Source organism: Peromyscus leucopus, chromosome 4 (genome assembly GCF_004664715.2).
Source record: "Peromyscus leucopus breed LL Stock chromosome 4, UCI_PerLeu_2.1, whole genome shotgun sequence".
Taxonomy (NCBI): domain Eukaryota; kingdom Metazoa; phylum Chordata; class Mammalia; order Rodentia; family Cricetidae; genus Peromyscus; species Peromyscus leucopus.
The window spans coordinates 127677481-127693742 of record NC_051066.1 but is presented as its reverse complement, the minus strand read 5'-3'; the positions used below and the strand labels follow the sequence as shown (position 1 = coordinate 127693742).

At 52.5% G+C, this 16262-nt stretch overlaps 1 protein-coding gene across 5 annotated transcripts; it reads left to right on the top strand.

The window, feature by feature from the left end:
• Positions 1–4471: 4471 nt before the first annotated feature.
• Fam110a (family with sequence similarity 110 member A) lies at positions 4472–15936 on the top strand. Of its 5 annotated transcripts, XM_037205292.1 has the most exons (3): positions 11783–12070; positions 12920–13070; positions 14411–15936. In XM_037205292.1, the coding sequence occupies exons 2-3, from the start codon at positions 12967–12969 to the stop codon at positions 15375–15377; spliced, it is 1071 nt and encodes a 356-aa protein (XP_037061187.1). In that variant the 5' UTR covers positions 11783–12070; positions 12920–12966; the 3' UTR covers positions 15378–15936. The 5 variants fall into 5 exon arrangements, with proteins under 5 accessions (XP_028743287.1, XP_037061186.1, XP_037061189.1 ...); XM_028887454.2 differs by lacking the exons at positions 11783–12070; positions 12920–13070 and adding an exon at positions 4472–4697; XM_037205291.1 differs by lacking the exons at positions 11783–12070; positions 12920–13070 and adding an exon at positions 10470–11462.
• The last annotated feature ends 326 nt before the right edge of the window (positions 15937–16262 follow it).

The window sequence follows — 16262 nt, the reverse complement described above, 5'->3', positions numbered from 1 at the left end:
GGGTCCTTTAGAAGAGCAGGTAGTGCTTGTAACCACTTAGCCATCTCTTCAGTCCCAGGAATCTTATTCTTATTGCCCTCAGATCTTTTATCCTTCCCCTTGTTTCTGGAGCTGTATTCCCAGAACCTCAACATCTACCCTAATGGGATATGGGGGATGTCAGGGAGAATCCTCATTTCTCCCTATTCTGGTCCTGCGTGGACTTACTCAACAGCCCTGCACTGGAACTTCCCATTTTCAGAGTGACCTTATGACTGCCACTTTAGTCACATTGTTCCCCCGCCCCCCAAACCTCCAGCCACCAAGGTGGTACTTGACAGTCCAAGCCTCCTTCCTGCCTTGGTTCGTACATGAAGCAGCCTGGTTGCCGTGGTGCTCTCTGTGGGCCTGTCTCCAAATTGCTGATCTACTTTTGATTTTTAGGTTTCTGTTAGTTCTGGAGCCGAGAGTGTCTCCACACCCAGGGCCACTGCCAAGAGGCAGCAGGATGAACCTCCCAGTATGGGAATCAGTCCGCAAGACCCTTGGCCATGGAGAGAGCCCTCACATTGGACACCAGGTTATAAGAAATGGACCTGGCATCTCAAGAAAATGACCTCGTGATCCAAAGTATTTCGGCAAGACAGAAAGTTTTACCTCTGGGGATGGGGCACTGCTCTTGCCCAGTGATGCAGATATGCCAGCAAGCATGCCCACTGTGGGTCCACTGGGTCTTTATTGCCAACAAAGAGGGGTCTCATGCCTCTCCCAGTGTTTAGAGCTTGGCCTCATGCTCTTTTGTGACTGACTCATATGGAACAGAGCAGTTTCTAGGCAGAAATGAAACTTGAGAACAACTATTTTGATTTCAAGAAGTGCTGATTTTGGAGGAATTTGAATTTCTGCCATGTGGCTTCTTTACAACTTTTTAAATGGAGTTTTGTCTGATTTAACCTTTAGATGGAAAAGACAGTGCAGTTTGTTTACATTTCCCATGAGCAGTTGGAAGCCTTGGATCTATCTTTGTAGCATACAGCATCCCCTGACCATCCTCCCAACTGAGTATTAGCCAGGCCTGACCCTGATTAGCTTCCAAGACCAGATGAAATTGGCATGTTGAGTGTTAACATAGCCTTAGGCTTCCCTGTGCCTTGCTGACAGAAGTCTCTTCTGAATTGCTTGATGTATTATTAACCCTCCTCTGCCTGTCTTGGGCATAAACACAGCAAGCGCTCCACCCATCAATGACTCGATGTCAGCAGTTGGAATGCAACAGAGGCCAGCTGCAAAGAGACCAGTGCAGATATAAACATTAACTGAGAACTACAATTAATTCAAGGTATTTTATTCTAGCACCTTAAACAATTTTTTCTTGAGCTGGGGAGATCCCTCAGAGGGCAAGGGTGCTCACTGTGTGAGTGTGAGTAGCTGATTTCAAATCTCCAGAACTCACATAAGCTATGTGTGACTATATACCTGTGACCCCAGGCTGTGGCAGGGCAGAGAACAGAGACTCAATGGCACTTCCTGGCCACCAGCTGAGCCCCAGTTTCAATAAGAGAAGAGATGGAGAGGGCCAGTGAGAAGACCAGACTTAGACCTGAGCCTGAGAGCCAGACCTAGATCCCTGGAACCTACAAGGTGGAAGAGAACTGATTTTCACAAGTTGTCTTCTGCCCTCCACATGTGCGTGGTGGCATGTGCTCATGCACACACTCATGTAAACAAATGTAAAAACACAAATTAAAAATAAAAGAGAATTAAATGAGAGGCAGAGTTAGGAGTTTACAGTTTTCTTTGAGTTTGAGGCTAGCCTGGTCTACATAGCAAGCTCCTGGACTATGGACTACATAGAGAGCCCCTGTCAGAGAGAGAAAGAGAGAGAGAGAGAGAGAGAGCAGGACATCCAAATTTCGCTTCTGGTCTGTGTACACATATGGGTGTATGCACTAAACACACATGTATGAATTCACCACACAGACATACACACAAACAAAAGTTTTAAAAAAAAATTTCCTCTGACAGTTCAAGAGTTGGAAATTTGTAAAATTCACAAAAGCATAACTAAGAAATTAAGTTAGAGTTACTGCTAGGAAGCGCCCTCCCTACAAGCTAGCTTTCACAGCACCAGAAGAAGGTGCAGTATAGGCTGCTGGAAGAGAAAAGACATCCGTAGTCTTACCCAGACATGAATCCTCTGAGCTACAACAGTGACCTGCATGGTGTGGGTGTGGTAGTGGTACAGATGCTATGGGGGTAGCCAACAGCTTTCTGGTTGGATTTAAGGCCTGCTCCACAGAAGGATACATATGCTTGGCATTGCAAAACTGGCCCAAAACCCATGGCCGGCGAGCTCACCAGCCCCAGGGTGAACCTACTGCTATTATTTTGTTAAATGAACATACTAGCTAACTGCCCTCTAAATTCGTATCTCTATACCTATAAAATCAGTGAAGCCTTCAGGCCTCATCAGGGAAGCTTCTTTGTGTAGTGGATGGCGGTAGAAATTCACAGCCAGCTGAAGGGCAGAGAGGAGGTGTCTGTGGAGTGTTCAAGCACAAACGTGAGGTCTGTGTCAAATCAAGGAAGAGGGGGCGGAAAGACTGTAAGAGGGCAGAAAGGCTTCTTCTGGACACTACAGGATCACTGCGCTTGTGAACGCACAGCAGCTGGGTTGCCTGCACCAGATCGAACCAGTTAATAGTTCAGCACAGAGCAGGGAGGGGCTTAGGAGCCCCACCCCCAGCTGAGGAGCTTTTGACAGTTGATGGCTTCTGGGGGAAGAAAAATCAGTTTGTTTGTTTTTTTCAAAAGGCTGCAGTCCTTGGTGGTTTAATCATGGTCCAGTGTATAGTGTGTAGACCTACACCCATGAATAGATAGATGGGCAGCAGATTGGACTTGGTGGGTCATAAAAAAACAAAAGGAAAGGAAGGAGAGATGAGGATGGATGGAAGAGGAGTTGGCGGAGGAGAGTGGGGTAAGATCAAAATACATTGTATGTATGTGTGTATGTATGTATGTGTGTGTATGTATGTATGTGTGTATGTATGTATGTATGTATGTATGTGTGTGTATGTATGTGTGTATGTATGTGTGTATGTATGTGTGTATGTATGTATGTGTGTATGTATGTGTGTGTGTATGACATTCTCAAAGAATGAATACAAGCATCATATTTAAATGTAAAAGAGAAGTTAGCTGCTGTTACTGTAAATAGGATATGTTTATTGTATGAATAGTATGGTTATGTATTTACTATCTATTTGTGCTGTAAGGAGTGCTTTGAAACATATGTTTAAAACACAACACAATGGGGCTGGAGAGATGGCTCAGTGGTCAAGAGCACTGGCTGCTCTTCCAGAGGACCTGGGTTCAATTCCCAGCACCCACATGGCTGCTCATAACTGTCTGTAACTCCAGTTCCAGGGGACCCCAACGTCATCATATAGACATACATGCAGGCAAGACACCAATGCATATAAAATTAAAAATAAATAAATTAAAAAGCCCTGCAACACTTCCTTAGCATTTCTTCATTATTTTTAAATGTTATTTAATTATATCATTTAAGTTACTGCACAATATTCCTAACCAGAAAGTGGAGATAATTGAAGGTCAGTACCTCAGTTATGTCATGAGTCCTGACAAGAATTATGTAGAAAGCTCAATTTTGCTTCTTCCCAGGATGGATATTATAACTATAATTGACCTGATTTTGATAAGCATTGTGGGAACTACTGGTTTGCATGTTTGAAAACTAACTGAACTACCATTGCAGTAGGGGAATGGAGAGGGAGAGGGGCTCATGGGAAATCACACAGAGAGGTAGCTGCAGAGTTGGGAGTAGGGCCCAGCTTGGTGGCTGGGCAAGTAATACCAACTGGTCGGTAGGCTGAGGCAGGGGGATAACAAGTTTGAGGGTCAGCCTGGGCAACTCCGTAAGACCCTGTCTCCAAAGAAAAAAGTGTAAAGAGAGGCCAGCCTGGGCTAGTTATATGTCAAGGACCTTCAAAAAAAAAAAAAAAAGAAAGAAAGAAAGAAAGAAAGAAAGAAAGAAAGAAAGAAAGAAAGAAAGAAAGAAGAAAGAAAGAAAGAAAGAAAGAAAGAAAGAAAGAAAGAAAGAAAGAAAGAAAGAAAGAAAGAAAGAAAGAAAGAAAGAAAGAAAGAAAGAAAGAAAGAAAGAAAGAAAGAAAAAAGAAAGAAAATGTTGGGACTAGGGCCTGTGCAAAACCAAACAAATCTGGGACTAGCAACTCCTGCAGCTGGGGACCGCGGAAATCCCAGCTGGAAGAGGAGGAGACGAGAGGGAACGCATTGGCCGCCAGGGGCCGGGGCAGTCGGAAGGACGAGCGGCCAGCTGGGCTCCTGGCGGCCACCGTGGGCCCGTGCCCCCCCAACCCCCCTCGCCCCACCATCTGCCGCTCCTGAGGTTGCCTGGCAACCCGGGTGGCGCGCCGTTCGAACGGAAGCGATGGGCCAATCAGGAAGTCCGGGGCGAACCATTGCGGCGACGGGGACGGCGCGCTCACTTCCCTTTCCTCCGGGCTCTGGGGACCTTCGCCCAGCAGGATCGTGGGACAGCCACGGCCTCCCTCTCGGGAGAGCTCGCCACTCTCAACACGCGACAGCCGCCTCAGAGCTGCTGGGACCCAGCGCTCCAGCTGTCAGCCTCGGCAGCCCGCGAGAAGCGGGGACCCTCCAGACACTGGCTGCCGGTAAGCATGGGGGTGACGGGGGCCCACGGGAGTCCACGCACCATCCCAGGCAAGCGTTCCAGCACAGAGGGCCGACAGAGGGTTCAGGTCTAGTGTCCAGCCCAGGGGTCCCCCGGAGGGTCCAGGCTGTTCCCCTGTCCACCCTGCAGCCTCCACTCCAGGCAGATCTGCCTTGAGAGGTTCAGAGTGCCCCTGCTGGTCACTCTCCGGGGCTTATTGGGAGGCTGTGGCTCAGGGGATCCCAGGGTTAGGCTACCTCTGCCCTACCTGTCTTAGGAGTTCCTCTTTAGGACATATGGCCTTCCCTTCCCCAGGGACTCATTTGGCAACTTTTCTGCCTAAATGGTCCGGAAATCCCAGTCAGGGCTGCCCTCTGAGAGGGCCCCCCTGGGGGCAGGCTAGATTCCGAGGACAGCAGATCCAAAGGCCCTAAGTCATGTGGGCCCCTTGGAAGTCTGCTCCTGTGAGGTGTGTGTGTGTGTGTGTGTGTGTGTGTGTGTGTGTGTGTGTGTGTGTGTGTGTGTGTTGGGGGTGGTGTGGTGTGTGTGTGTGTGTGTGTGTGTGTTGGGTGTTGGGGGTGGGTGGGTCAGCCTCTAAGCCAGAGTTGCTAGTCACTGGACTTTAGAGTCGGGTGCTGGGTCAGGCCCTCCCAAGTGGAGCGTCTAATTTAGGGTGAACTGTGCCCCATCCTCAGGTTGCTGTTGTTGGCCTCTTTTCATAGGTGGGGACACTGAGGTTCTGAGAAGTTGAGCCCATTGCTCAAAGTCACAGACTTAAATATGCAGGAGTCTTCCAGTCCTGGACACAGGGAAGAGCCGGATTTGATGGAAAATCTCTTCTGAGCGGAACAGCTCATTCCCCAAACTTCATTCTCGCTCTGGGGGGCGGAGGAGTCTGCGATTGCCTGCCTGTTCCCCCCCCCCCCCCGTGTCGTCCCCGCCCCCTCCACTTCCCCTCAGGGTCTTGTGTGGCCCAAGCTGGACTCAATCTTACTGTGTATATGAGGCTGGTCTTGAACCCATCACCCTGAATCTGTCTCCTCTGATGACAAGCACGCGTCACCACCGCACCAGTTTTAGGCCATTTTTAGGATGGAACCCAGGGCTTGGTGTGCGCTAAGCGAGCACTCTGCCAGCTGAGCTCACACTCCTGCCTCATTTGTTCTTACTGCCTCGTCCGTCCGGCTTCCTGCGGCCCGTGTGCCTTGTTTTTCCCGGCGGCATCTTATTAGGCAGTTTATTCTCTTCCCCACTGGACTGCGTCAGGCAAGTGAGATGCTTAACAGGGGAGCAGCAACATGTCAGGGTGCCTGAAACTTCCAGAATCAAGATGATCAAAGCCAACATCTGTTGGCCATTTGCTGTGTGCTGTGCTGGGGGTGGAGCGGGTAGGGTGGTGTGAGCTCTGGCAGACTCTGGCAAGCATAGGCATCCTGATGTGAGTACCACCCCGCCCCCGACCCCCCATCCAGCTACCTCATTTTTAGGCAGAATGACAGACGCTGTAATGCTGCCGTGGCTTGAAGCAAGCAGGAACTGGACAGATGCATATAGTGGGCATCAGTAGAGGGGCTGATGGGAAATAATCAGAAACTCCTTAGGTACTGATGTGGCACCCAGAGGAACGTGGGTTGCTGAGCAAAGGGACTGGGTGGAAATGACACCCATATCATGATGTGCTTTGCAGTCCCAAGCTTCGGCCGGCCGTGGGTCAGCTAATGGAGAAGCCACTAAGACGACATCGTGATTACATCTACAGAAAGTTATGAGGTCACGGCTCTGCCTGTGATTTGTCACTGGCTGTGTGACTTTGGGCACGTTTCTTCGCATTCTGAGCTGGGATAAATCACTGCGTGTGTGAGCTCAGGCCTAGACAGGGTCCTGTAGGACAGGAAGTGGGTGTGGCCATAGGTCTAACTCAGGCCTCCCCTTCCCAGCCTCTCCCCTTCCCTCCTCCGTTGTAAATCTGCCTTTGCTCCCATTTTGTCAGGGTGCAAACTGAGTCCCCAAAGTTTGAATTAGTGGAGGAGCGTATATGAAGGGGGATGTGTCCGTGTAGACGCTCACTGCCCTAGGCATCCACACCCACGCCCCTCCCATGGTGGCCCACTCATAACTCCCTCCCTGAGGTTCATGCAGAGCTACTCTGAGCAAGGCTGACTCCTAGACAGGTCAGGGCACGATCCTGGAGAAAACTCCAGAAATAGCTTGGAACCTGGCCTGCCCTGGAGAATGCCCAGTTGGTGTCTCTGACCTGGACAGCTGGCTGGCTCTTCTCCATTGCCTGGAGCCTTCTTGATCCTCCTCTGCAACAGCCCAAGGCCTCTCTGTCTACCGAGCCTAAGCCAGGTTTCCTTTGAAAGGGCGGAGAAGCAGATGGGGTGGTGCAGAATGTCCTAAAACCCATCAGCCCTAGAAATCTGCCTTCTACTAGGAAGACAGATACAAGGGAAAGAGTGGACACCCTGCTGCTTGGCTCAGACCACTTGCCTCATGCTGAGCACTCTAGCAGTCTGAGCTGTGGTTTCCCCCACTCTAGGAAGTGAGGGGCTCACTGCTTTTATTCCATGAATTGCTACAGCAGGCGTATGAAAGTCAGAGGACACATAGTCAGTTCTTGCCTTCCACTGTGGGGTCGGGGGATTGAACCCAGATCGCCAGGCTTGTACGGCAAGCACTTTTACCCCAAGCCTTCTATCTGGGCTCATCTTAACCACTTTGAAGTGTATAGAAACTCCATGCCCAATACTCAGTCATTTCCCACCCTCAAACTCAGCCTGGCAACCACACTCTGTTGCTAGTGTTTCGACTAGCTTTATACACAGAAGCGTGCAGTATCTGCCCCGCTGCATTCAGCTTATTGCACGTAGCCTGATGTCTTCAAGTTCCATTCATGTAGTGCGTCAGTGCCCTTCCCTCTGAAAGGCTGGATAATCTGTTGGACGTGGATTTATGTTTCCTGACCCATTCATTCATTCATTGATGGGCACTTGGGTTGCGCCCACCTTTTTGACTGTGGTGACTAATGCTGCTGGGGATTTAGTGGGAGGGATTGTGCTGGTGTGCACACTCCAGATCCTTTAAGATGAGTGTTTGGAAGTGTGATTTCCAGGAGCTGCTCTGTTCTTTCACTGCTTAAACCTGTAAGGAGCTGTCTGTCTTGTGTGGTTTTCACTATCAGTTGTACACAGGGTTCTAAAGCCACGCATCCTGCCCAACACTTAATATCTTTTTATTTTTTATTTATTTTATTTTATTATTATTATTTTGTTTTTTCAAGACATGGTTTCTCTGTATTTTTAATTTTTTAATTTATTTTTCTATTATCAGCTTGGTACAGTACAAATTCTTATCCTAATAGTGAAATGTTTCACTAAAGCTTGCCCAGTGATTGGGTAAAACCAAAACTTATTATAAGCCACAGTCATCCTAGGGTCCCCCCTGCTATGTCGCCTCCCTGGTTCTGTGGGTTGCAGTCTGATTGTTCTTTGCTTTATATCTAGTATCCACTTATGAGTGAGTACATACCATGTTTGTCCTTCTGGATTTGGGTTACCTCACTCAGGATGATATTTTCTAGTTCCATCCATTTGCCTGCAAATTTCATGCTTTCATTGTTTTTCTCTGCTGAGTAGTACTCCATTGTGTATTTGTACCACATATTCTTAATCCATTCTTCAGTTGATGGGCATCTAGGTTGTTTCCAGGTTCTGGCTATTACAAATAGTGCTGCTATGAACATAACACTTAATATCTTAATAGTGTGTGTTTTGGATAGGACCTGTTCTAACACTGTGTATTGTTGTGATTTTGATTGGCATTTCTTTAATGGTCCAGAGATGTGGAGCCTATTTCTTTACATCCATTGTCTTTCTAGATAGCTTTTTCGTATGTGTATGTGGTGGGGACAGCTAGGCTGGCTTTGAACTCACGACCCTCCTGCCTCAACCTCCTGAGTGCTGAGATTAAGGTGTGTGCCACCATGGCCAGCTTCCTTTCCTTCTCTGAGTGACTGGACTTTTAGCTGTCACCACACTGCCGCTCTTGTCCTTGCAGCATGGGGGTGGAGGCCTCCCCCAGAGCTGGGCCTTGGAAAGTCTGCGTCTCTGTCCTCACAGCTTTCACTTTGATGGCAGTGTTGTGCCTTGGGCCTGTTTTATAGTGGGGGAAACTGAGGTATGGAGAAGTTCCCTGCAGTGGAGGTGTGGGTGGGGTGAGCCAGAGCCCTGGAGATTCTGACTCTGCATCTTTGGAGGAAGAACAAGGCTTGGCTGGAAGTGGCCAAGCTGGAACAGGGTGATGGGGGGCTGGCGGAGGAGTGAGTGTGGAAGGGGCAGCAGTAACGTGGTGGCCTAGGGGAGACTTGGCACTCAGGGACCCTGGTCCCCCCCACCCCCAGCCAGTTAATTATTAATTACAAGGGGGAGTGACCAGTGTGTCAGCTGATCACCAAGATCTTGTCAAAAGCTCCTCCGAGGGAGGTGTGCTAGGGACATGGGTGTTTTTACACTCCTTCCTTTCCATGTGCCTCCCTTCCTCCTCCCTCCCCTCCTTCTCTTTCCTTCCTTTGGAAATTGTAGTGTGATTGACACACAGAAAAAAGCTGTATGTGTTTGACGAGTATGGCTTGATGCTGGCCCGGGCCTTCTTCTGCCTCTTGGTCAGCGAGGAAAACACAGCAGGGTGGTGGGCTCAGCCCAGCGGACGGCTAGGAAACAAATGAGAAGTGAGCGAGCACCAGGGAACGGCAAGATCAGCAAAGGTGCTTTAAGGGGAACAAAAGGTGCATGAAGGCCCACGAGGCTCTCACGGGAGAGGACATTTGAATGCGGCTTGAAGCTCATGAGGGAAGAGGTTCTGGACAGAGAGCAGCTGGTGCCAAGGCCCTGGGGTGGGAAAGACCTTTGTAGAGGATTAACCTGGAGGGTTTTGTGGTTGGTCCAGGAATGACAGTGTGGATGAGGTGGTAAAGTTGGGCAAAGACGAGGGCCACGAAGGAGGCCGGAATTTATCCCTGGGAGTGCAGAAGGGTCAAGCAGAGCGGTAGTAAAGTGTGAATCTGCTAGGAAAACGCAGCCGTTATTAATTATCTCACGTTATAGTTGAGGAAGCTGCAGCCCCAAACACAGCCTGGATGTGTTTCCATAGGTGGCAGATGCTTATGGAGCCCAGGCAAGGTGGCGGAGGGGTCTTATGGAATTTCCCAGGAGGCACAGTCTGTCTCTTGTCTCTCTCTACTAGATCCAAGCCTGGGTTCAAATCCTGGTTCTGTCATTTGCTGACTGTGTGATCTCAGGCAGGTAGCTTCACTTCTCTGTGCCTTAGTTTTCCCATCTGTAGAATGGACACAGTAGCAGTATCTACCTCACAGATAGGTATAAGAATGGAACAAGTTTACATAATTTGGGCTAGGCATGGCAGTGCATCAATGTAATCCCCGAAGGATGGCTGAGGCAGGAGGATAGAGAGTTCCAGACTGATCTGGACTATCCTGCAAGACCCTGTTTAAAACAAACACCTGTCCTCCTCCTCCTCCTCCACCACCACCACCAAAAAGCATCAAACAGTGTCTGCTGCCAAAGAAATATGCAGGAATGACCAGGGCTTCTCCTTGACAAGTGGGTCTGTCTTTGTAGTTTCCACTGTTAGTGCCCAAGGCCAGCTGTAAGCCTGTTCCTTTGTTATCTCGGCCAGGCCAGGCAGTGAGCTGGCAGGCCACAGTGGGCGACTTGTCCCCCGGTCTTGTAATATTCAGGGCTAGAGGGGGCTTCCACGTTCAGAGGGAAGGAAAGTGGACAGGAACCATTTCCTGTCTCCTCCTGCCCCATCCCAGCCCCATCCCAGCCTCCACCTGGGTACAGGAGTGCTCTGCCAGGGCTGGGGTCTGAGGTCTGGTGGGCATCTCCTTCCCATGGACCTCACAATACCCTGGAGAGTGACAGAAGCCTTGGACTGGCAGAGGGGACAGGTGGAGCCCTCCCAGGGTTTCCCCCTGAGGGTTGCAGCCTCCTCTGTGAAATATGGGTTTCAGATGGCCCCCCCTCCTGGTGGTCCTGCTGTTCAAGGGTTAAATGGGCCATGTCACGCCACTCTGCTGTGGCTGTCCCTCTTGATCCTTCAAGCTGGCACAAGGCTGTAGCCAGCAACCTCAAGCCTTGAGCGCTCACAATAGGCCCTCTCCCAAGGTCCCACTCTTCTCATTCATGGGACTGAGGCCCAGCCACCCGCTGGCACACAGGAGGAAAGGGTGGCATTAAGGAGTGGTGGGAGGGAAAGTGCCCAGGTTGGACTCCCCCTGTTGATTTTGGGCAAGTGACTCAGCCTGGACTGTCTGGGGTTTCTATTAGTCAACTTGGATGACAATGGAGTTGCCTCATAGGAAGGCTGCCCGGACCGCACTGATGCTCACTGCGCCCCGTTTAATCACGGAAAGATTAAATGTTCAGGAAGAGCACTTTCCCGTGCCTGGCCGTGAACGTCAACTAGAATCCCGCGCAGCTCTGCCTGACGTGCTGCCGGCTGTGCAGGCGCCAGCTCGGAGAAGAGCCCGGCGGGGTGAGCCTTGGGGCGCGGCTCCGGCCAGGTTCCCGCACGCGGCTGTCAGTCAACCATTGCGGTCGCTGCCGGGCCCTTCTTCCCTCTCCTGGAACACTCCGGGCCGGCGGGTTCACCTGCCAGGCCCCGGAAGTTGCGCAAACACCGGCTACCTGAGCCAGGTGGGCGGGAGGCGCGCAGGCTGCTGGCAGGAGGCGGCTTGCGCGGCCAGGTATGTTGCGGCGCTGGGCAGCGGGGAGCGCAGCAGGGATTATGCCTTCAGTCCCCGCGGTCGACACAGACGTGGGCCAACTTCTGCTCAGAGAGGGACAGCAGAGCATGCGGGGCACACAGCTTTTGCTCGCTTCAAGGCTTGCCGCCTGAATCTGCAGGATTTCTTCCAAATGAGGAAGAGCCGAAACCAAACTGGGGCCTTGCTGGCGTCCTGATCCATTCTTTGGGAGCCTGAAGGGAGGGACGAAGTTGGGCTATGGCCCTGGAATAATGACCAGAAAGGCTCAAGGTTGGTGCATTTAGGGCCATTTGCGGCAGCATTTGAAAGCCTATGGTGAGAAGAGTCCCCAGAGGAGACGTTAAATCCCACTTGGCGACCCGGACCTAGGCTTCCTCTTGGAGGGGCCCCTGTGACGTGAGTTGGTGCCGGTCTGCTGGCTCATTGTGATCAGCCCATACCAGATGTCCCCTTTGTCCCTGCTGGGGCCTAGATTAGCCCTTTTGGATCGGGCTTAGAGACCCTCGGAGGGGGCGGGTCTGCTCCCTCCACAGTCAGAGCCTCAGTATATGACAAGCCTGGTTTATGGAGCGCTGCCCATTTCCCAGGTGCTGCGAACCCGTTTGATCTTTCCAGCGGTGACCTGAAGGCGCAGGGAGGTGTATTTTTAACTGCCTTTAGCAGATAAGGGAACAGTCTGTTAAGAGCTGCCTCTTGTGCAAGGTGTATGGCAGCGGCTGATGGGAGAGTGGGGACCCGGGTGGTTCCCAGGCCAGGCTTGGGAACACGCATCTGTCCCATCTTTATCTAGGCTTAGGTGGTGGGTATAGAAGCAAGGTGGTTGGTGGTGGTGGGCGGGGGCGGGGGAGAGGAGGGAGCTTCTGCCCTGGCCCTGCTCCTCTGACCTCCTTCCTCTTTCCTAGGTAATGGTTGGGAGGGAACTGCCTCAGCCACCACCAACGGGTTGGACTGGTTTGGGTGGCAGAGCAGATGTGGGGGTGAGGGAGGTGGGGCAGAGTCTGGCTTCCTAGACAAGGCTCTGTATGTAGCAGCTCTGCTGGCCAGACCTTCCTTCCCTGCCCAAGGTCACCTGGGGGGGTATCTCCTTGCATGGAACCAGCCTTCCTTTCCTGCCTACCTGGCCTTTGAGCCTTGGGAGCAGCTCTCTCCCCAGCCCCCACACCACCGATGTGCTCAGGTTTCCATGGGGACTGGGGAAGGCACACGGAGGTGCAGATATACCTGCAGACATGCTATGCTTGTCTAGTACACGTAGTCTTTAAAAATGGTGATGGAATTTGCTCACAGTTAAAAATCTAGAGAGCACCTGCCCCTCTGGATTGCCAGGCCTGGGAACACTACACCCCTTCTTTACCTTGGACCCACCTGCCTGCAGTGGGGGGGGGGCTCTAGTTCACTGGTGTGCTGGTTCTCAGCTGACCCCCTAGGCATTTCAGTTCAGGACACACTTGTGGAATATCTAGCATGTATTGAGAGCCACGACATGAAGCCGAAACACAGTAAAAAAAGCAGCCGAAATTTCTGCCCTCGTGGAGCTGTTATTTTAGGGAGTAGGGGACAGCAAAGAATGAAAGACCTATACCTACAGTAAGTTATATGGCACCCATGAAAATAATGAGAAAAGAAGCAGGGTGTGTGTGTGTGTGTGTGTGTAGTCTGTGGAGAAGTGGTGCAGGGCAAGTGTGCTCAAATTGCCTTTTAAATCTCCTCTGGGATCTAGGGAAGCCCCTTCTCAGAGTCTCAGTTTTCCCTGCTGCGAAATGGTGACAGTGGCCTCCAGGCTGTTACAGGCGGTAGAAGAGTATGTGGCTTTGAGTGTCTGGCTGGCGGTGGGGAATCCCTGTCCTGGGACATCTGGATGTCTCAGTGAGGCTTTCACGGTGTTTGGGCATGCTCTGTGTTAGTGCTGTCTGGTTAGGAGTCACCTGCCACCTGCAGCCATGGAGCACTTGAAGCATGGCTGCTGTGATTCAGGAGCTAGTGGTGCTGGGTGACCTGACATGCAAGTGTCAGTAGCCCCCAGGCTAAGCCCCCTCCTCCTCTTTCCAGACAAGAAGGTTTGACATTGCTGCATATCTGAGGGGCTGGAGTGGTGGGGGAGAGCTGTGGCACTTTCTGATGCCTGCGATGATCTGACATCTGACTGTTGGACAACTATGGGGACACTGGAGCACCCAGGCATGGGCCTTACAGCCCAGGAGCACTGTCATGGTGGTTGGTCAGCGTCACAGCCTCGGGCTGTGACCTTGACAGTTCCTAGCAATAAGCATAGCTTGGGACTGGTGCTTACTCCTGTCTTGGCCTTGGAGCCATATCCTGGAAGCTACCCTCGTCTGGGCTCCACTAGGGTGGAGGTGTGGGGTTTCTTTCTGCTCCTCCCCTGCAGCCTCTGCTTTTGTGCCCTTTGTGGGCCTGGCATGTCCAGGCAGGTGGTTGGCACTGCGCAGCTTCCTGCCTGGGCTGGTTGTGGGATGTTGGTGGTATCTGGCTCCTCTGGGCAGTTCAGGTGGGATGTGGATGGCGGTCCTTCAATCCCAACTACCCCAACACTAGTATCCCTATCTTGAGAGCAAGCGAAGGCTTAAGCAAGTTCATTGCCTCCCTGAGCTTCAGTTTCCCCAACCTTAAATGGAGCTGTTGAGAGGACCCTGGGGCTGAGCCTGGAGCCTGGAGCCTGCTTTGCTCTCTTTAAAGTGGACCTGACTTCTCAACCTCTTTCCTCCCTCCCTCAGCTGGGCGGGTCCCCGCCCATTATTGGAGGGAAAGGGTGTGGGTGGGGTCACAGGCCTTCCCGTAGTACATTCTGTCTGATGATTGGCTCTTCGCGAGAAAGGGGCGTGTCCTTTACCTTATAATAGCGCAGGCTTCGCGACCAGGCGAGCCTTTGTCTAAACGTGCTCAGCCCGTCTTTTTTTCCTTGCTTGCAGCCGAGCCCGGCTTCCAGCTGCCAACTTCGTGCCTTTATCTGTCTCCTCGCCTCTGCCCTCGGGGTATGTAACCGCCATGCCTGTGGACACGCTGAGCCCTGCAGCCCCCGCCGCTCCTGTCCTCCCTTTTCGCCTGCGAACCAAGGTCCCCAGCTACCTGCTACCAAGGCCAGCGGATGGGGGAGCCCGGAAGCTGAGTGCTGTGGAACGCCTGGAGGCTGACAAGGCCAAGTACGTCAAGAGTCTCCATGTGGCCAACACCCGCCAGGAGCCTGTGCAGCCTCCGCTAGCCCGACAGCCCCTCTTCAGCCCTGGTTCTCGCGGGCCAGTGCTCACACCCAGCCGCCGAGCCCTGCCCTGTCCTGGCCGCCGGCCCCAACTGGACCTCGACATCCTTAGCAGTCTCATCAACCTGTGTGACAGTCCTGTGTCCTCAGCTGAGGCCAGCCGAACGCCTGGACGGGCAGAAGGATCTACCCACAAGGTCCCACCAGCCACCCCTCCTCGTCCTCCACCTAGTACGGTTGCCGTGCGCCGAGTGGATGTTCGTCCACTGCCTGCTTCACCTGCTCGGCCCTGTCCATCGCCTGGTACCACTGCCACCTCCAGCCCGGGCCGGCCCCCTGGTCTGCAACGCTCCAAGTCGGACCTGAGCGAGCGCTTTTCCAGGGCAGCAGCCGACCTCGAGCGCTTTTTTAACTTCTGTGGCCTGGATCCAGAGGAAGCGCGAGGATTGGGGGTAGCCCACCTAGCAAGGGCCAGCTCGGACATCGTATCTCTAGCCGGGCCAAGTGCTGGACCTTGCAGCTCTGAAGGCGGCTGCTCGCACCGCAGCTCAGCTACCGTGGAGGAGCGAGTCCTGGAGCGTGTCCCCTACGGGGTGTCTGTGATTGAGCGCAATGCCCGTGTGATCAAGTGGCTGTATGGGTTGCGGCAGGCACGTGACCCTCCGGCTACCGAGGGCTAGGTCTCCTGGACTCGGGCTTCCCGGAAGGACATTGTCAAGAGGCACCTTGTCCTTTCTTGTATCCATTGGCTGCCTTCCGGCAGACCAGACGCAGCTCCCTTGGGTGAACTTGGTGTAGAGGCCAAGACTTAGTCCTAGACCAGCATCCTCTGGCAAGCAAGGACTGACCTACAGAGGCTTGCTGTAGCCCTTGGCCTCCCCCACCCCTAACAAGGTTTGTGACACAGTGTGCTTCTGCCTGGTTCCTCTGGTGAGGCTGGATTTGGGGTGCTTGCCCTCCACTGAGTTGGGAGCCAAGTGCTTGGCCAAGCCGACTGTCGCCCCGAAGCTCCATTTCCTCCTTCCTTCTCTGTCCTCTACTGACTTCCTCTTCCTTACCGAATGGGCCCTGGCTTCCTGGGAACTCACTCTGGGGAGGAGGCTGAGAGGATGGGATCTGTCTACTGCTCTTCCTGGTCTTTGGCAGTTGGCCTAGGTGGGTGAACTATAGAAGGGACTGGTTAGGAGCCTGCCGCTCAGACTTCTCTTTGGTTAATAAACACAAACGTTTGTTTCTCAAGGTCTGAGGCTTCAGACTCTTCTCTGTTCACAGTGGAAGCAGTGTGAGAGGTCTTGGGACAGGGCCTTCAAAATGTAATCATTGTTGCCCCCAAGATCTGGTACGCAGGAGGTCAGCAGCTCACCTCTGTCAGCGTAGGAAGGCCTCACCTGAGACTTACCCTGCAGACGCCTCCACAGGTGACTCCACAGGAGATGGCCAGTGAGCAGGACCAGAGCTGAGAGGGGGCTCTTCCCCGGAAAGGAAGGAGCCTTCAAGGAAAAGGCTGGCAGACGGAAGGCATGGAGCCCCTCACCCTGAGGGCTTCCAGCACCCGCCCCCCAGCC